The sequence below is a fragment of the Stigmatopora nigra genome, chromosome 2, assembly GCF_051989575.1.
Source record: "Stigmatopora nigra isolate UIUO_SnigA chromosome 2, RoL_Snig_1.1, whole genome shotgun sequence".
In the NCBI taxonomy this organism is placed as follows: domain Eukaryota; kingdom Metazoa; phylum Chordata; class Actinopteri; order Syngnathiformes; family Syngnathidae; genus Stigmatopora; species Stigmatopora nigra.
Window position 1 is genome coordinate 17,000,080 of NC_135509.1, and position 22,265 is coordinate 17,022,344.

General features: G+C 34.9%; 2 protein-coding genes across 4 annotated transcripts; one reads left to right on the plus strand and one right to left on the minus strand.

Annotated features, from left to right (window-relative positions):
- The first annotated feature begins 1,836 nt into the window (after positions 1–1,836).
- Positions 1,837–6,298, plus strand: c1qtnf13 (C1q and TNF related 13). Its single transcript, XM_077710339.1, has 2 exons — positions 1,837–1,974; positions 4,756–6,298. Exons 1-2 carry the CDS (start codon positions 1,941–1,943, stop codon positions 5,778–5,780), a joined length of 1,059 nt encoding a protein of 352 aa, XP_077566465.1. The 5' UTR covers positions 1,837–1,940; the 3' UTR covers positions 5,781–6,298.
- An 840-nt stretch (positions 6,299–7,138) lies between these two features.
- nr1h4 (nuclear receptor subfamily 1, group H, member 4) lies at positions 7,139–20,907 on the minus strand. Of its 3 annotated transcripts, none has more exons than XM_077710266.1 (10): positions 20,719–20,907; positions 18,574–18,725; positions 15,494–15,868; positions 13,227–13,367; positions 11,678–11,811; positions 11,464–11,556; positions 9,926–10,025; positions 9,672–9,818; positions 7,590–7,703; positions 7,139–7,512 (listed from the first exon to the last, which is right to left on the minus strand). In XM_077710266.1, the coding sequence occupies exons 2-10, from the start codon at positions 18,701–18,703 to the stop codon at positions 7,274–7,276; spliced, it is 1,473 nt and encodes a 490-aa protein (XP_077566392.1). In that variant the 5' UTR covers positions 18,704–18,725; positions 20,719–20,907; the 3' UTR covers positions 7,139–7,273. The 3 variants fall into 3 exon arrangements, with proteins under 3 accessions (XP_077566392.1, XP_077566391.1, XP_077566394.1); XM_077710265.1 differs by having other exon boundaries at positions 18,574–18,728; positions 20,719–20,906; XM_077710268.1 differs by lacking the exons at positions 18,574–18,725; positions 20,719–20,907 and adding an exon at positions 17,095–17,286.
- Positions 20,908–22,265: the final 1,358 nt, after the last annotated feature.

Below are 22,265 nucleotides of genomic sequence, written 5' to 3' on the forward strand. Positions count from 1 at the left end.
ACCATCTTATTCACCATAACACTTTCTTCCTCTTACAAAACAGCTATGTGTCCATTTCAAGGTACTAGTAGTGTCTATGCAATCTAGCCAGAGTCAACACATCAACTATCCTGGATTTTGCGGTAGTAAAGAGCCACATTCATTTTGTACAGGAGCCGGATGCAGCTCGGGAGCCACGCGTTCGCCAGGAGAAGGGCGGGCAATTCATTCCACAAAGGGCCGCAATGGATGCAGGTTTTTGTTCCAACCCATAAGGGGAATCCTTTCTACCAATCAGTGGATTGCAGTCAGGTGCTTATTGTTTCAGGAGAAATATAATTGGTTAAACTGTCTGTGTTGGATTGGTTAGAACAAAAACCCGCACCCACTGTGGCCCTCGAGGGCTGGGTTGCCCACCTCTGACGTTTAGCATACCTGGCAACCTCGGCCAATTGCTCCCCTTATTAATGATTGCAATTCCTCTGATTAAGCAATTAAAAAAATGTACAAATGCAAAGCAGAACATATTTACGTAGTGGATGGGCTGCCCAATCAGTGTGCACGAAATTCAAGACTCTGACGCTGACAGCTTGGCCTTTGCTTGCTGACGCGCTATATTTATCTAGTGAAAAGGCGAACGGGTGAAAGGGGAATGCATGTGCGCATACCATGCCTACTGCATTATCATATAAGCAGTTGACGATGACGTTTTCGACTACTACCAGTGACCGAGTCAATCCAGATTAGAGCTGAAATGGGTAAAATGAGATTGGTTTTACAAAAAAAATGTACTTGAAAAAAATCCCGTACAAAATTCTTATATGGGATACACAATTTGAAATGATCAAATTTTTGTGTGCCATAGCAACCCATTGAATTTTCCACCCAGGCCTAGTGGGTACTGATTACCCTATTGTGAGGACTGTATATTAATCTGTTCTCTCAGATTACTAATCTGTATCCTCAGTTTAGTCATTTTTACCTGCATATTACTAAATGGTGGGTATAGTTTCGTTATTTGTATTCACAATTTTGTAATCTGTACCCACAGATCTAATCTGTATTCACTACTTGTTACAGTTTTGTACAGTTTAGTAATACATACCAACAGATTACTAATCAATCTGTACCCACATTGCAGCAATGGTAATTTAGTGATCTTGGATTACTACTGTGAGCACAGTTTAGTCATTTTTGGCTACAATTTAGTAATCTGATTTAGGTTGTGCCCACAGATTAGTTGGCTAGTGTCTGGCAATACAATTTGAATCCTGATTCACAGGTCACAATTCGATTCCTTCCAGATTAATCCAATATTACTACACAATTATTGTTTTTTTTTTAATCTCACATTGGAAAAAAAATAATCAAAACTATATATCAATATATTTCTAAAACCTCTAAAGTAAACATGCTTTTGTTTCATGTTTGAATAGAACATGACTTTCTTCATAACATTTACTCAGTTTCAAGTGCAGACTAGTTTTAATGCAAATCCTCCTAAATCCAAAATTGCTTAAATGCAGGATTCTAAATATAATACTAGAGGGAATAGCACTCAATAATTAACTGTTTTTCTTTTCTTTTTTTTAACATGGCAGGTCAAAACATTACCTTGAGCATTCCAGGTATAATAAACACATAAATTGTATTTTTCAAACTACTATTGAAGATTTTTTTTCTTGCTCATCATTTGTTTTAGACAAAGCAAAGAATTAATTGTACTTTACAGGCAAAGAGAGCTATGTAGACAGTTCTGCAAATGTTTTTTTTTCTCTCTGAAGGCTAAAGATTGGAGGATGATGCAGAGCTCCTCCTCTTGACATATGCTCATAGACAAAAGGATATGCAGTTTTAGTTTCAGGCCATTCTCAAAATTTATTGGGACATCAGCAGGTGACCAACCCACACCGCACTGGAACCAAATTTTATCATACATCATACTTTTTTTTTTAACGAAAATGTTTGGTATTCATATGCAGCATTGCCCAACAGGTGAGTTTTATATTTCTTTCACAATTTTTTCCAAAGTAAATAATAGTTTAGCTTGGCCGGCGGACTGTTTTAGTGCAGATATGAAAAATTTTATATCTTTGAAGCAAGAGTTTGAATGTGGACAACAATGACAATGATTTTAATCTTCACAATAGATCATGTAAATTTTGTTGGCGCTTAAATCGAAAACATGTTTCGTTGATCTTATTTTTCCTGTATATATGTATATATAACCCGTAGTTTTGAAATGTTTAATCTGCTCACCAAATTATTTAAACCCTAAAAGTATCTATCAGATTTTTTAAAATATATATATATATATATATATATATATATATATATATATATATATATATATATATATATATATATATATATATATATATATATATATATATATATATATATATATATATATATATATATATATATATATATATATATATATATATATATATATATATATATATATATATATATATATATATATATATATATATATATATATATATATATATATTGGGGTTGTAAAATTGTGATTGAATAGACCTACACTCAACTATTGATCTTTTGTTAATGTTAGCACAAGGTTATTTTTTACAAAAGGTTTTTACTTTAAACTAAATGTAAATCTGCATCCCTGGTAAGAAATGCAAGGTAGGTTTTGTGTGTTTGTGTGATTAAAATAACCAAAAAAATGCCCTAATATGTCTATTGTTCACCTCACACAAGAGCAGGTGAAGCAGAACCTAATTCAGTCCCACGTTTTCACAAAGAGAAGCAGAGTATCAGACACTTTACTGCAGCGCCATTTCTATCAGCTAGCAGTTGAAATAATTAAAAAGATATGCATTACATTGCAATATGTCCATTCATTTGCCCCTCCCAGTCACAATGGGTTGAACGTGTATCACGGTCATTGGCACTGAAACATGGGTATTCACAGTCAGTCTTTCCAGTTTAAATGAATTGGGCATCCATCGTCATCAGTGAAGTGAAAAACGTTAAATACAATGATTAAATATTCAAGAATAAATAAATAAACTTTACAGTGTTACTTAACCAGTATGTTTTTATTCATTTTAATTCAATTGATTTTATTTATTACCCTTGTGAGAATAAGAGGCTCAGAGAAGGAATGAACGGACAAGTCGCACTGAAATATAAGTCGCATTTTTGGGAGCAGAATTTTTTTTCTTGATCACAAACCAAGAAAAAAAAATAACAAATGCAAAATGGAGAAAAGGCTAAATAGGCATCTGTTAACATAACTGTTTTGCAGATAACCTAAAAAACGTAACAAAATGGGCTATTCAGTGGTCACAAAAAAATGGAAAAAAATTATATCTATGTATATATATATACATATATATATATATATATATATATATATATATATATATATATATATATATATATATATATATATATATATATATATATATATATATATACATAGATATAATTTTTTTCCATTTTTTTTCCTGCAACAAATATATATATATATATATATATATATATATATATATATATATATATATATATATATATATATATATATATATATATATATATATATATATATATATATATATATATATATATATATATATATATATATATATATATATATATATATATATATATATATATATATATATATATATATATATATATATATATATATATATATATATATATTTGTTGCAGGCCCAAGCAAAGCACGAAGAAATGGTGAATTATAGTTTGGAAAATATACATATAATATAAGAAAATACTAAATAGTATGCTTGTTTAACCAGTCATATAATGGTAGTGACATTGCTGCATCACTGTCAAAATGGCTGTCGAACGTCCTGACTATTGATCATAAATATGTAGGATTCCAGCACGCCAAAGGATTATTTCTCACGTAGTAACATTTTCCTTGTAGTGTGCAGCAATTGCTGGCATCTGTTACATCCCAGATAAGTTTGCTCTGGTGTCTCACAGCAACAATATAACCAGGCTGATTGACATTGTTTTTTTTTTTGTGTGGTTCATTAGCTCACTAGGTCACTTAACTACTACACCAAGTATGAAGAAACATAATGACTTCAATAAGTTTAAAAAGATTTCCATATTAAACATTTTCAACCAAGATTTCAAGTTTTTTTTTTTTAAATTCATGTCAAATTTAGGATTACTGAAGCCCCATTCGCATTGTTACATTCCGGCAACCACAGCTCCCCGTGTATTGCTGTAAATTAAGGGTGTCAGACTCGGGTTGGTTCGCGAGTCAACTTGGTTTCATGTGAGCTGGACCATTTTAGATATAATCTGTAGATATTTTTTTTATAAATGGATTGAAAGAACTGAATCAAAATATTCCGTTTTTTTATAGATCTAAAAAAGTGTTTATTTGAGCTTTTTTTTCTTAGTAAGGGAAAATCTCATTGAATCATTATGTTCCATATTAAAGTGGAAAACAGAAAATATTTGTATATATATTTAGATTTTACAAAAAGATTTTTAAACTAAAAACACAAAGAAAAAAATTGATTAAAAATTAAAATTATTGATTTAAAAGGAGGAAAATCAGGAAATGAATATACATCAATAATCTTCATTTTAATTTGATCCTAAAACAGAAAGTCGGCACCCAGGATTTACTTTCTCGGGCCACACAAAATGATGCGGCGGGCCAGATTTGGCCCCCGGGCCGCCACTTTGACACCTGCTGTAAAATGTAATGTTTGTTTTTCTACATTAATTGAGCTGCTCTTTGCTTCCCTTTTCCAGCTGAAAGGGGCTCACATCTTGGATTTTTCCTGATCATGCTCACCACCTGGCTTCCGGTCTCACCTCTACAAGCCCCTTCAGTGACATCAGGTCTCCGCTCCGCTTTCTCAGCTTCACGCACCAGCAGCATCGTGGGTGGCAAGCAGAGTGTTGTGACTTTTAACAAGCTCGTGGTGAACATTGGAAGAGATTTCAATCCAGACACCGGCTGCTTCCGCTGCCGGGTTCCAGGAGTGTACTACTTCTCCTTCTCAATGGGGAAATTTCCAAATAAATTGTTGTCTGTCATTCTGGTGAAGAACGGGCGGGAGGTGCAAGCCATGGCGTATGACGACTACCTTAAAAAAGGACGGAAAGTGCAAAGCCAAAGCATAATGATTCAGCTGGAAGAAATGGACACAGTATGGCTACTGTTGCAGCCTAGTTCCCAGTATGCTTTATATAGCAATTCCGGCCCATACGTCACCTTCTCCGGTTACCTCGTCTACCCTGACACATCTTCAGCTGGTTTCCTCGGCAACCACTTGACCCCTCACTCGAACTGTCCCCCACGTGTGGGATACCAATCGTTCCAGCAGCCTCGTTCGGCGTTCTCCGTGGCCCGGACGTCCACGTTTGTAGGTCAGAGTCGTAAGAAGCACTTCAAGTCGCCTTTGACCTTTGACGTGGAATTTGTCAACATCGGGGGCCATTTTAATAAATCCTCCGGCAAATTCACCTGCTTTTTTCCGGGCGCTTACTTTTTTGCGTTCACTGTGGGGAAACATCCTCGTAAGGCGGTTTCCGTGCAGCTGATGACTGGGGAGGGTGAAGTGCAGGCCATGGTGTTTGACGAGGACACCTCCAAGAGACGGGAGATGCAGAGCCAGAGCTTGATGCTGAACCTTCGCAAGGGTGACACAGTGTGGTTGTACAGTCAGCATGATAATCGCTATGCTGTATACAGCAACCAAGGGAGGTACACCACTTTCTCAGGCTTCTTGGTATATCCCGAAGACAATGCACTAACCTACACTCACAAATAAAGACTTTACAGTTGATTTTTATTCATATAAAATCAGTAATACCAAAAGGGTTCCCCATTTTCTTATTTTCTATCTATCAATGTAGAGCTCTGCCAGAAATTCCAGTTGGACATTTATTAGCAGATGGTTCCACCAGGTGGCAATGGTGTAATACAAATCATTCATTCATTCATTCAATTGAAGTCAGCTGGGGTAGCTCCAGCACTCCCCGCGATCCTAATTGTGCAATTTAGTAAGTAACAGAGACTCCTTGTAAAGAGATAGTCACAATTTAATTTGTATATTATACGTATAGGATTTAGATATAAATGATAAAAGCAGAAAAGACAATTGTGTATATTTTTAAAAGTGATCTTGAGAGATGTTTATGCTGTAATTTACTGCTTTATCTGTGTTGAATTGCTATTATTTTTTAAACCATTTTAATTTTCTTTATATAACAGAGTTTTCCTATTCAATGGAAATGTTCTGAAAACGATACAAAAATCTAAATCAAATGTAAAAATGGGGTAAAATAAGTTAAGAGTGAAATGATTCATTTTTTTGTGGATGTATGACCTATGCTTACTTATAAAGCATGTATATATCTTATACATGCATGCAAAATTAAATATTTTGGATGTGAAAAAGTTCTTGCAGTTTTCTAATTTCTTTTTATTAAAAGCTATACTGAGAATGATGATGAATAAAATTGTAAAAGATCAATTTAGAACCTGATTGGTTATTTTCTCATATTCTCATCCAAGAAAAAACATTACCAATAATTCATAAAATATTAGAATTATTGCGCCTAAAGAAATAAGGCATTATAATAATATGAATAATAATAACAAGATGGTCTGATTTCTTAAATACTGCACATTTGATAATCATTTTAAAAAATCCGGGCAGAAATTTGGTACTTTACTAATCAACAGCTAACATATCCAAAATAGGAATATAATTTTTTTTGGTGCTATTTCAGGGCAATGACACAAAAATAAAAACCTGAAAAATACGGATTAAAAATAATACATACAAAAGCTTTTAGAATGATGGTAAGATGTTTTTTCTAGCCATAATTTTGTGTTTAGATATACATTAACCTAATTTGTATTCCGTTTTTTTGTGCCATTGACCATGCTGGTCCCAAGCCACTTGTTACTTTGCCATTCTTCCAGCTCTGATTTGAAATAATTTGGTTACTAAATATGCATCCAATCCATTTTGACTACGAAGATTAGATGTCTATCACTATTAGCAAGAAGTTACCAACCTGGTAGTGTACTCTAACTTCAACATTGCCTTAAAAACTGCCCCACAATTCTATTGAACTTGCAATGATGCAGTTATCAAGTGTAGATCAGTCAACACTTCCCCAAAATAAACTTTTCTTTATTGTTGCAGGTTAGCATTATCTATCAAACAAAAGTACAGTCGTTGGGTAAAAGAATTTACTTGTGGGCCAGTTGAGAAACACGAAAAATGTCCATGTTACATTCCAAGAGGTTTCTTCACTGCACATCCCAGATCTCGCACAATAACGGTGTGAATTTGTGATCGTTCATCCTCCACGATGTAAGCATTTCTGCGTGATAGTGGTTGAGGGTTCTCAGTTCAGTCAGTCGACCCAAAAGACGCGCAAAGTATTGAGGCTCTTGCGGATGTTGCAAAATACACAGCTTTCTTAGCACGTCCAGCATGGGTTCCTGTAGGTTCTCCACAGCCGCTTGATTCTTTACGTATAAGCGATCTAATTGGATTTGGATTGTTTAGTCAGATGCTGGATTTTTTGCTTTCTAATTTGTGATTAAAAAATAAGATACTTACCTGGTGTCATGATGGTTATGGCAGTAAGGAGGGCCTGTTCCTCTTCCAACATGTGGAGTTCACCAATGCTTTTGTAAAAATTAAACATTGGTGTAATGAACTCCTTTGAAATACCTGTAAGAACAATAATGAGCACAATTAAAATTGGTTGAAATGTTTTTGTTTTTAACATAAAAATGTAGCGGCTCGGTGGAACGAGTGGTTAGCATGTCGGCCTCGCAGCTGGGTCTTGGGTTCAAATCCAGGTTGGTCCACCTGTGTGGAGTTTGCATGCTTTCCCTAGGCCTATGTGGGTTTTCTCTGGGTACTCTGATTTCCTCCCACATTCCATAAACATGTATGCTAGGCTGATTAGACACTCTAAATTGCCCCTATGTATGGGTGTGAGTGTGCACGGTTGTCCGTCTCCTAGTGCCCTGTGATTGGCTAGCAATCAATTCAGGGTGTCCCCCGCCTCTGGCCCGGAGCCAGTTGGGATAGGCTCCAGCACCCCACGCGACCCTTATGAGGATAAAGCGGTTCCGAAATTGAGATGAGACATAAACATGTAATCATTCACAACTGTCACATTTCTGAGATTGAGGTTTCCATCTCTGGTTGGTCCCGACCTTGAGGTGTTGAATTTGCTTGTTCTCTCAGGGCTTGCTTGGTTTTTTTTCCAGGTACTCCGGTTTCCACCCACATCCCATAAACATGCAGGGTAGGCTAGTTGAATCTATGTGCTGATTTTTGTCAATTGCATTGGCAGCGGATTAAAATAGAATGTCTGGATGGATAATGCTATCACAAATGTCAGTGGGGCCCAAGAGAAATACACAATTAAACAATAGCACTATTGATATTTGGATAAGGAACAATTGTCATTTCAAACTATTTTGCTCTGAGGGATGAGGTGACTGGTCGGTAAAACAATCATTCATTCACTCATTCATTTTCAGTGCCGCTTATCCTCACCAGGGTTTCAACACCACTTTTTTTCTAGTTTATTTTTAAACTGTTGATTTTTGACCCAATGTTATTGCAGTGCATTGTAAAATTAAACTGTTATGCTTTAAATAAACTTTAAAGGTGCTATAAAACAGTAACCATGTCAAAAATGTCAGCACTAATGTAATTTTCCATATAGAAAACAAATTAGCTTCTCAAATTTGTCTGTTTTTTTAATTTTTATGTGATTTTTTTAAATTGACCATTAGATGCAGCCCAGTAGTCAAGTGTTTAGACTTTAGAGCATCAAGCTTCACAGTTGAGACAAAAGTACTTGAAATTAAACCTAAGATATTATAACCAGGTTATTCCTCTTCACACATTCACTGAATGAGACATTTATATCAAATCATTCTTAATGAAGATGAGTATAGGCTGCAAAATACACACACACAAAACTAAACGAAATTGAACTCATTAAAGGATTGTGCCCGCGTAACCCAAACCTGCCAGGAGATCAACAGGTCACCAAGACTTACGTCAAAGCTAATGAATCATACATGAAGGATCTGACTCCATTAGCCACAAAAACCAAGACGATGCAGAAAAACTTGATGGAGGAAGATATGATACTGAAATATTTATTTACATATATGTATATAAATATATATATACATATATATATATATATATATATATATATATATATATATATATATATATATATATATATATATATATATATATATATATATATATATATATATATATATATATATATATATATATATATATATATATATATATATATATATATATATATATATATATATATATATATATATATATATATATATATATATATATATATATGTGTGTGTGTGTGTGTTTCAGCAACACACTTCAGCGACACATTTGTTTATTTATGAATATATATATATTTTTACATTTATTTATCTTTTAACTTATTTATTACATATCTATTTATGTGTAAAATGTCTTCCTGTGTCTGTATTCTCACCCTTGCTACTGTGACAATGAAATTTCCCGAATATGGGATATAAAAAGTTATCTAATCTAATCTAAAAGAAATTATGTGTTCTCAATTAACTCCAGGAGGCAATGTGAGAAAGTATTTACTCCAATAATACGCACCACTTTTACGTATCCGCTCTTCCAAGACTTCAGTGTGTCCGCTGGGCATCTTTCGGCTAAAGACTTGAGCCGAGCGCAAAAACATGGCTTCAACGGCGGAACCTTTGAGCAGAGCAATCTGATCTTCGTGATCCAGGGACACAAATCCTGTTTAAAAAGATCATAAGGCAAAACAGCAGCAAATTATTATTATTTGTTTTGTTTTGTTTCCGAGTTTTAATAACACATATTTTTAAAAAGAAGAAAATTAAAACCTGGGATGTGTTTTGTAAACTCCACCAGAACTTGAACTTGACTTGTTGCCATTTCTGTCAAGAGGAGGAAGTTTTCTTCGGCACTGTATTCTTCTTGTAGCTGGAAAAAATATACAGTGGTGAGAAGATTCATTTTCTTGAGTTGAAAGATATATTTTTTGTTCCATGTAAGGGTGACGCAAAAAAAAAAAAAAACGGGAACTTTTTAACAATCCAATAAAAGCAGAATTGATAGAAGAAACATATTTTGTTCAGAGTAGATAAAGCCTTTGAAACCTGCCATATAGGAAACAATGATGGAAATTTAATTGGTCCAAAATTATGTCAACCAATGATTGACTGGCGACCAATCTAGGATTTAGCTAACCCCCACCTGAAGTCACTTGGGATGGGCTTCAACAACCCCCACAACCAGGATGCACGTTTGGGAAAATGAATGAATAAATAAGTAGAATTGTGTCCTTCAGACAGTGTCTTCCTGTATGAATGCATTTTTTAAAATATTTTGTTGAGATTCCTCAATGATGGCTACAACATCCTAGCTGGGACATAATATCAAATGCGAACTACTCTGCAATTTCAGGAGTTTCTCCGGAAATGCAAGGCAAACTCCGGGACTCCGAACAACCTCCCTAAACTCCGGAAATCCCCCAAAAATTTTGGAAAAGTACCAAATTTCCAATGTAAATGCCTCGAAATTCACCCAATCGTTACGGCTTCCACCATTTCGATTCAACTGCACTGTAAACCAGAATATTTCGGGAACATAAGTGCATTGTGAATCATCCGAGTTACAAGTTGTGACGAATGATTCGTCTTGTGCGACGGATTCAGAAACGATTACATAGGTAGCCTCTGTCGCTTTAACATTTACGTTTTCGTTTTTGTTCGTAAGGGAAGTAAGCTTTGAAACAAATCCTATCATTTGCGGGGTTGTTCTAAAGAAAGTAGGAATACGCACTACACAGATAAGTCTTATCAATATGCCTGCTTGGGTTAAGTGCTAAATGGATGGCAATTTGGATTAAACTTCTCCATTTGCACAACATGTAAGTAGGACTCCAGCGTGAAACTTGATGGAATTACCGACTATAAAATGCATGTAGGAGGACCCAAACACAAAGATAAACGTATTTTCATTATGCTGTACTTTTCAATAGTTTGCACAATACTTCAATTAATGTAAAAACATAATAATAACAACAACAATTTGATTTAAATTTTCCTAGTCTTTACATTTTGCATAAATCGCAATTACTCCGGAAATACTCCGGAAATGGGACAAGGGTACTCCTAAAAAAGGGGGCGACGTAGGTTGGCAGCTCTGGATATTATGAATTTCATCCTGAATTTACCACGGTTATTTAAATGGACGAGTGTTTACTTGCTCTCAGTGCTGTCACTCTTACGTGTCTGAGAAAACGCCCTTGAAAACTTCCCGTTTATTGATTTTTTGGGGGGATATTTAGAGAACAATCATTGGTCAATCATTGGTTGACATAATTTTATCTCTACAAGTTACTACATAAGTCCTGTACCAGCTTTTTGGTCACTTCTTGAGGTATTTGATGCCTGTTGTATGCGTCTACAATGGCCTTCAAAAGTGCCTGCTGTTCATTTGTTATTTTTTCCTAGAAACCAAGAGAGAAAAATACAAATTATTGCTACAATGACAAAAGGTTTACTACTTATTTTTTAAATGTGAGATCAAATCATATGCACAGGCAACATGTTTTTCTGTGGGTGAAATACCTTTGACATTTTGGTGGTCGATGAGACTTGTTTGCTCTCTGCCCCCTCGATGTCGTCTCCGTTTGACTGTCCTGGAGAAGCCTTGGTGTGTTTCCGTAGCCTTTTAGATTTGCATTGGATCTCTGTAAGTAAGCCTGCAGCAAAGGAAAAATACATTTTTAATTTCACTCTTTTCAAACAAAGCCTGATAAATAATTTCATGAACTAATGAATATTTTAATATAAGAAAAAGTTTTATCTCATTACAATGCAAGAGCTTGAAAGTTATTTCTGGCCTCATCACAGTCCGTTTATTTTAATAAAAACATTGCATTCTGAGACTTTCTGACTGTACAATAAGACAAAAATTACTTTTGTCACTACGATTACATGAATCCCGGATGATTGAATCAAATGATCAACTCATCCGCAAGATATACGTAACTTTTGTTCTCTAAATATACTCAAAAATTGTTCTAGAGTTCTTTCTTCACTGAAATCTCATTAAACTAATTGGACCAAAAATATTAAGTAAGAGCGGGAGTTTATTTCAGAAAAATAATAGCACAAGAATCGAGCTGAACCTATTGTTGTCACACTCATTAAAGAAAAGAATGTTTGCGTCATTTTTACACTGTATATATGTAATGTGTAACTGCTTGTCAATAGCAGTTGATACAAGTCTTCTTTCATTCTTGGTCCCCATTAATATTACAGTGCAGCTAGAGGTGCAACTAATTGTTCTCGTCTAGTGTTTCCCAGTGTATCATTGTATCCCCGCTACAAAAATTGACTGCAAAATAGAAAAAAAAAGGAGGGAGGGTGGTCTTTTGTTCTATAATATGTCCCTCACAAAAGAGAGGAGGTTGCTGATAGATTCATATGATTAAATGTCGCAGTCATATCCTTGCTTTTAAGTGGAACCAGTCGGAATGGAATATTATTTACTTGAGTATGTCGTTTTTTTTCAAACCTACTGCCATATATATATATATATATATATATATATATATATATATATATATATATATATATATATATATATATATATATATATATATATATATATATATATATATATATATATATATATATATATATATATATATATATATATATATATATATATATATATATATATATATATATATATATATATATATATATATATATATATATATATATATATATATATATATTCATGTAGCACGCTTATTTATTTACTTATTTTATTTCTTACCTATTTATTTATGTCTACAATGTCTTTTCCTGTGTCAGTGTTCTCACCTTCTTGCTACTGCGACAGTGAATTTCCCAAGTACGGGATGAATAAAGTTTATCTAATCTAATCTACTGTTCACTGGGTGAAAGGTGCACAGAAGAGGGAGTAATAATGTTTGTTTTATTGACAAATCGGTCTCCTTACTTACATATGCACTTTTCAAAATATATCCACATAATTTATTGGACCTTATTAAAGGACTGCTTGAGCTACAGTCACAGTTTGAAAAGCTTAAATTTGTCAACAAGGGTTTGTACCAAATGGACATAATAAATCACAGGCACTCACACTCTGCCAACATGCCCATCTCTTTGCATTTCCTAAGTCGACATTCTTGACATTTCCTTCTCATATACATGTCCATCTCACAATTTCCTCCACTTTTGCACTTGTATACAGCATTCTTTGTTATACTTCGTCTGAAGAACCCTGCACATAGTAGACAAAGAACATTTTTGGTTACGTTGGCAGTCGGTCATTTTAAGATACAGCTTAGTAGATAGTAAATGTCACTGTGCAGCCAAAAGAAATGTTGTCTATATTTGGGATGCCACAGGGACGAGTGCTCATAAATAATGTGTCAATTTTTAACAAGAAGAACAACATTGGTATTCAAGCATGGAAATCTCTGACGTCAATTATCCCCATGTATCTTAATAGACCCAAACACAGGTGCATTTTCCGTAAAAAAAGCCTTTTACTTTTGTTTTCTCCACTATTATTCATCTGAGAAGTTAAATTCTGCTATTTTTAAATTCATAAAACAACATTTTAAACAATTGAATGTGGTAAAACTGCATCCTACTCAACTGTACACCAAACACCTCCAAAAGTCTTGGAAAAATGAATGCTCCTCCATATAGCATTGTTACCGCTTAGCCTCACAAAATCCATAGGGGGTGCTGGAGCCTATCTCAGTCAACTATGGGCAACGGGTGAGGGACACCCTGAATTGTTGGCCAGCCAATCACAGGGCACAAGGAGACAGACAACCATTCACACTCAAACTCATACCTAGGGGCAATATAGAGTGCTCACCCAGCCTACCCTGCATGTTTTTGCCATGTGGGAGGAAACAGGAGTACCCAGAGAAAACCCACGCAAGCCCAGGGAGAAAATGCAAACTCCAAATAGGAAGATCCGAACCTATGATTGAACCCTCGATCTCAGAACTGTCTACCACTCGTCCACCGAGCTCCCCTTCAATGTTTCTTTATTAACTGAGCTTTTAAAGACTCGTTTCCAAAAGTATTTGTACAGTGGCAGTAACTGACTCCAAACTCTACATAATCAGTGTTAGGCAAGTCAACTCCTTAATTAAAGCGCTTAATAAAACATATCACAGTATTGGAATGCAGTACAAATGTTTACCCCTGCAAACTACAAACACTGAACTATTGTCAACATCTCAAAAGTGGGCATAATGACACTCACAATTTTCGAGTGGGAATTAGTACTATGCTGCCAGCACCAAAAGTGAGACCATCATTTTACAGATAAAATGGGGTAGGAAAGAAATAAACATACATGTAGTGAGTGCATGGTTGCAAACACACACATGACAGACAAGCTGTCGCATGGAGACGGACTTCGTAACAGTTAGTGGACATTCTAATATGGAAGCATAATAGCAGACATTAATGCAGTAGAGCTCATGTTTCCTCTGTATTGTGCAGTCGAAAGTTGAGAGGAAACCTAGCACCACCGAGAACAGCAGAGGTAGAAAGCTGTACCTATTCTTAGTCTCATGCTGAGAAGTCACACCTTGCATTGTTTCATTTAACAGTGTGGAATTACCTGTTGACTCGTGTCTATCAATCCTCATGGCATGAGTCAAAAGCAATTATTCGTCATGACAACGAGAGAGCATCTTAATTTTGTGTTGAGTTTGCCCTTTTAATTTAGATTATAATACATAATATAGTAATCCAGAATCCGGGTTTCCAAATATGGAACTGTCCGTATTATACATTTCATAACCAAACAAGACATATAAATAGTATGAAGAGAGACTATTTAGGCCCGTGTGATTTGGATAGGATTCGATAACTTTATTAATCTCGTATTCGGGAAATTTCATTTTTGGCGTAACATTTGGCGCAAAACATGACAGAGATGATTTTTTTCATGCCTGTGCAGCTCATGCCACTTCTCATCTCTCATCTAATTTTCTGAACCGCTTTATCCTCATTAGGGTCGTGGGGGGTACTGGAGCTCATCCCAGCTGACTCCAGGACAGAGGTGAGAGACACCCTGAAACGGTGACCAGCCAATCGCAGGGCACAAGGAGACGGACAACCATTCACATTCATACTCAATACGCAATTTAGAGTGTCCAATCAGCTTACAATGCAAGTTTTTGGAATGTGGTAGAAAACCGTAGTACCCGAAGGAAACCCACCGGGTAGAACATGCAAACTACACACAGATGGACATGATCTGGATTTCAACCCAGGACCTTTCACCTGTGAAGCCAAAGCAGTACCCACTCATCCGCCAGGCCGCGATAAGATACATGTATTCCAAACGTTCGAATACGAATTTTGTACGCTCACCTTTGCAGCCCTCACAAGTGAGAGCGTTATAGTGGTAGCCGGATGCTTTGTCTCCACACACAACACAAAGCTCCTCCCCTTTGATGCGTCCATTTTGTGAAATGTGCCGGGCCCGCTTGCACACAGCAGGCATGACAGTGGAGACCTCTTTTGTATCACCATCATAGCTAACCTCCAGTGTTGTTTTTCGTAGTTCATACAGCCCAGAGTGGGAGTACCATTCTTCTCCACTGTACTGGGGATAGTAGTTCTGACTGCAGTAATATGGTGTTGGCACAGTAGGCTCCATGCTCGAGTATTGCATTCCTGGGTAGCTGCTGAAGGATAACATGTCAGGGTCTTGAAGCAGAGGAGTGTTCTGATCTGCTAGAATATCTAGAAGAACAAAAATGGACGCGAGTTAAATGATGTTTCTGAACAGTACTTCTACTTAATAACATTGTTATATTCAACAATAAATGGCATTGTGGATAAGGTTTTGTTTTCAAAAGTGTTTTTTACATGTTTTCAAAAGTGTTTTTTACATTATATCCAAAATTAACCTCCTCACTTTATTTTTAATTTCTGTTCTGACTCATTACAAACGCAATATGTGGGTGCGAAGTCTGGTCTCTCCAGTCACACTTTTGAAAACAAAACCTTAGGCAGATGCTGCAAATATGTGCAATGAGCAGGTTTTCTTCCATTCCCTTTAAACACCAGCAAGATGAAGTTGTTTTCAAGTTAGGAAAGTTTGCAAATGTATCTGCATTCACACATGGAGATAGATAGAACTCAATGTACAGCTGTAATGAAAAATTGGTTGGGTGTTGTTGTTGTTGTTTATGTACCAGGCTCAATTTTAGGTTAAGCATTGATAATACAGCTTCGCACTATAATTCTTGTCAAGAATATAGATATGATCACTATTACATAATTGACAAACCATTTCGTTTAATTGACTTATATATACAGTTCCCTCCTAAAAGCAACTTGATTTATATTTGACAGCATTTTAAAGTTGTGTCCAATTTTGTAAGTACTGCGTAGGGTGTCAAGGGACTTCACACATATTTTTTTTCCCATAACTTTGTTATAGACTGTAATAATGAAGTTTGATTTATTTCAGCAGTTGGATTTTCACCAAGTACTTCTGTAATGCAGACTGTACTTAAAAACCTAATGAGATTCAACGGAAAAAAAAATGAAAATGGGCATTTATATACCTCAATGACAATTGAATTGAACAACTCAACCAAACCATATCTTCAAAAGTCTTTCCTGGAGAAGCACTTTATCGGTGGTCTGTAAGAACCACCATACTACCTACTGTAAGGCCATAAATGATTAACTAACACCTGACTCGCACAGAGCACACCGTGTCTTTGGAGTGACATGTAAAGCCTCTTCAAACAAGTTGCTCAGTGGAAACCAGCACAATAATGTTAACAATATTGCAACATACAGTAGTCAGCCGGGAAACTCAAAGGTCGATAGTCTTGACATCTTCAATAAAGTAATGATAATCCGTATTAGAAGTTTCAATTCGGAACAATTCTATTGTACAGTGAATTTCTAGAATAGTTAACCATGTTTCTTAAAACATTATATACAGTACTGACCTCTTGAAGACTTGGTTCGGACCAAGGCCATGTCTGAGATACCGAACACAAAGACCATGAAGAGTACATTCAATATGACATCAACATACCAGTTGTTTCTTCTGAAATGTACTACTGCTAACTATCAAGCCATCTTCCAGGCATTTTCTGTATCAAGCTAACTTAACTTCATTTCTGAGAACAGAATCAACAGCTTCTGAACAACTTGGGTTATGACCAAGACTTCCCAAGGGGCGCAAAGGTTGTCAGAGCTATTCATTAACCAAGCGATCCCTTTCTTCTAAACAGGTAGCGTAATAGAATGTTAAGTCACCTGCGCATTAGAGCAATGGAAGTTGCCAACCGCTACTGTTTGCTGTTCACTGCGTTTAAAAAGCAATGTTTTCATGCTAAAATAAGCAATACTTGCAAATCTCAGAATTTGATTACCTCTCTATCAAAGTTCATTATCACTGTAATTGCATTCCTTTATAAGTGGGCACGCAAGATTAATTTTTAATTGTTTTTTTCCCCTCAGACTTAAGAAGTTCTGCTGTGGTACTTTCACTTACTGTGCAAGTGGGATTCATTCTTTGACCAAGGAAAATTACACAGATTCCCCCCAAAAAATTTTTGCTGCTGTTTATAGTAATAGGTGAATAATCCTAAAGAATATAATGAAAAAGATTTTAAATCTATCTGAGTTTAGATTAGATTAGATAACTTTATTCATCCCGTATTCGGAAAATTTCATTGTCACAGTAGCAAGAGGGTGAGAATGCAGACACAGTAAAAGACATTTTAGACATAACTATACGTAATAAAAAAGTTTATAATTAAATAGTGTGTTGCTGAAATATATATGTATGTTATATATATATATATATATATATATATATATATATATATATATATATATATATATATATATATATATATATATATATATATATATATATATATATATATATATATATATATATATATATATACATATATATATATATATATATATATATATATATATATATATATATATATATATATATATATATACACACACATACATAAATATATAATATATATACACACATACATAAATATATAATATATATATATATATATATATATATATATATATATACATACATAAATATATAATATATATAAACATACATCTACATACATACACATAGTTGATCCTCTACAGCACTACCATGTCAGTTTGTAAATAATAAATGTTCAAGAAAGAACATGTTTATTGGGTCACTGGGTGCGACAATGACGAATTTTATACATGAGTCAGGAACTTGATCATGGGCTGAATAAAATTTGAACTTCTCTTGAAAGTTGGGGCATCCTCAAATGCCCTTGTCATTGGTTCAACAATCAATTTCGGGTTTATCTAAACTGGTTGATGGGTTACAAAGGTGACCTAAGTAGACCGCTGTTCATATGGGAAGGTAAACTGTCTGAGTATTCAATGCCAAGCAGACTTACCAAACAAATGGGAGTTCTCAGAGATGGTAAATTCATCGCCGGGTGGGATTTGTAATGGTCCCACCGCATCCATGTCGGGACCCACCCATTCATTCATGAAGGAAGCTTGTTCAGTCAAACTGGGCCACATAGGAGGCTAGTGCATTTGTTTCCTGCTGTAACAAAAGTGAACTGATGAAGATTTATCTGTTCAATACTCTTCTGGTTCTGCCTACAGTACCATTTGAGACATTTGCAAACTATAAATAATAGGCCTGTGAATGTCGACATCAACACAAACTCTCAAAAGCTACTTTCTTTTAGAATTTACCTTGCCAGGACAAGACTTTTAATATTACTTATTTATGTTTTTACTGTGAAACACATAACACTGAATATCACATTAGGTATCACACTCAGGACACCTGCACTATCTATTTTGCCATTCATTTTGTGTAGTTAGTAGGTAGTAATATTAAATGGATTTATTTGTTATTCATTGTTATTTCAAATAATGACTTCATTTTCTGTACCGCTTATCTTCACAAGGGTGGCAAGAGCCAATCTCAGTTGACTTTGGCCACCAGGTGGGTGACACCCTAAATCAATGGCCAGCCAATCGCAGGAGACGGACAACTATTCACGCTCTCACTCATAGCTAGGGGACATTTAGTATGTTTTTGGGATGTGTGAGAAAACCGCATTACCCAGAGAAAACCCACGCTTGCCTGGGGAAAACATGCAAACGCCAGACAAGAAAGTCCACAGATGGGATCGAACCCTCGATCTCAGAACTGTGAGCCCGACGCGCGAACCAGTCTTGGTTAAAATTATTAATAATTTGTCCATTAATATGTATTTATATGAACCCCATACTAGTACATTGTCCCCACATCAATTGTATGAGAGATGAAAATAAAAAGACTAAAACAGGGATGTCAAGGCATTTTTTTAAATCACATATTAAGAATTCCAGGAAATTTCTTCTCACATGACTCCTGATGAATCAATCACATATTGAGTCCTCAATATGTCCTTTTCAAATTTAAGTTGATTTCATCCTCTTTAATGTGTTCACTTAATTCATTCATATGCAAAGTAACCTTGCCCAAACTTCATCAATCAATAAAGCATTTGCTAATTTGGTGGTGGGAAGCAATTACTTTTTCAGTATACTTAATGGTTGTGAAATATTACACCGTTCTACAAGATCAAAGCCGAGATCTTGTTCAGAAAACCAATTATGCTGTGATGAGATCATATCAATTTATAAATGACTGATCACATTATTCTGAGTCAAATTTCACCCACACACGTTTTCCAACCTACTATATTAATAGTATGTACAGTTTGATGTGGTGATTAAAAAAGAAAAGCTAAATTATCTTTCTATTGTTTGACTGACCAATTAATATATATATATAATAGGCAAAATTACAGATACATATATGATTAGTAGTCATATAACATTTGCTCAATTCACAATCCAAACTGTTACCTTGTTTTAGTCATATTTTTCATGCCCAAGATTAACGTAAAATTAATACATCTTCTCCTATGAAAACTTAAAAAAAATAATAATAACTTAACATTATCATGTAAATATATAGAAAACCATATTAAATAACGGAATATAAGTTGCATCTGGGTATAAATCACAAAAATGCACAACAAAAAGTCTATGTATATGAAGCACCTTGCGTATAAGTCTAATTTGGGAAGTAATTATAATACCAATTTCATTTACAGCTACCAAACCCCCCAAAAATAAAATCATTTAAAAACAAAACTACCGTACAGTAATAACGACAAAATGGACAACCGGCTAATTACTTCGACAACTGTTCACGTAACATATTAACAGTTATTTACATTACTATAGACTAAAAAAAATGAAGAGCAGTGGATTTTATTGTCCAAAAAGTACGGTGTACATTTTTGTGTCTTGTAATAGTGGATGTTCGTTTTTTGGTTATCAGTAACAACACAGTAAAATTGTAATTGTCATGTGTGATATACTTTAATTAACTGTATTAATTTCCCAGGGGTTTTAAAGCAGCCTACTATGATATTGAGCCCTCACTACCCACACAGTAACCCACGATCCACCATGTACTTTTGTCATGTGAGACATCACATCATGAAACATGCTCTCATGTTCCTTACCTTCTCCTTCTGGATGATTTCCTTTATTTGAATGCTGTTGTCTTTTATTTTTGTCAGAAGTCCAGCAATAAAGCCATCAGTTCTTGCAGATGTCTTCTGATGTACCAAATCTGTGTCTGCGCTTCAGTGAAATCATGTGCAACAAGCTAAGGTCAGAGAGAAAAGGATAGTGGTTATTAATTAAACTGTCCATTCCAAGTCCACATCCCCCAGCCCAAAGCCACTAAAACATGGTGGGAAAAAAAACTCTTTATCTCAAAAAGACTGAGAGGCCAGCACACACATTTGCTGTTAATCACAGCATCCCACCCTTATACACAAACACATATGAGGAACATTGTGAACATCCATTATTCACTGTTTAACAAGATGCAGACCATCTTTTTAAAAAAATATTACAATACATATATATATATATATATATATATATATATATATATATATATATATATATATATATATATATATATATATATATATATATATATATATATATATATATATATATATATATATATATATATATATATATATATATATATATATATATATATATATATATATATATATATATATATATATATATATATATATATATATATAAAACGTTCTTTCAAATGTTTTCCAGAAAATGTAGCTGAGGCGGTGCAGTGGAAAAAGTGGTTAGCACATCAGTCTTGCATTTCTGGGGTCGAGGGTTCAAACCCAGGCCAACCATCCAATGCGTGGAGTTTGCATGAGTTTTTCTCCAAGTCCTCTGGTTTGCTCCCATATCCCAAAAACATTCAAGGTTGCAGGTTGAACACTCCAAATTTCCCCTATGTATGAGTGTGAGCATAATTGGTTGTCCATCTCCTTGTGCCTTACGATTGGCTGACCACCAATTCAGGGTGTCCTCTGCCTGGTGCCCATAGTTGGCTGACCACCAATTCAGGGTGTCCCCTGCCTGATGCCTATAGTTGGCTGGGATGGACTCCAACACCCCCCGCGACCCTTGTGTGGATAAGCGGTTCAGAAAACTAATGAATGATTGTTGTTGAAAATGGAAGTTGTCATATAACAAATACAAAAGCTATATAAATCGTATTGGCTGTGGTTCATCAAGTGTGAAACAATAAAGAGCACTATATATATTTTTTCGCCTATATATCCCATGAACAATAGTTTAATCATTGACGGACTGTTGTGCCGTTCAATGGCGTTGTTCTGAGTCAACAGAACAGTCTCTCTGGAATAAACAGAACCTTTGCCATCGGCTGCTGGACTCTGTGGTTTGTATTTGGGCAGTTTTGGACTCTGTGAAGAGGGACAGACACAACTGTATTTGTAATGAGAGTTTTAAGGTTGGCTCAATGGCTATTTTTGTTACCTATTCAGACATTAGGTGAGGGCCAAGGTTAGTAACAAATACACAAAATAGATAGGGTCTTAGAAGCAAGTATATATTCTTGTTCTTTTTTTTCAATAGTATGCTATAATGCAAGTGTGATATTAGTGAGGAAAATCCTGTCAAATGCAGTAATTATGTTGAAGAAATGGATTATAAA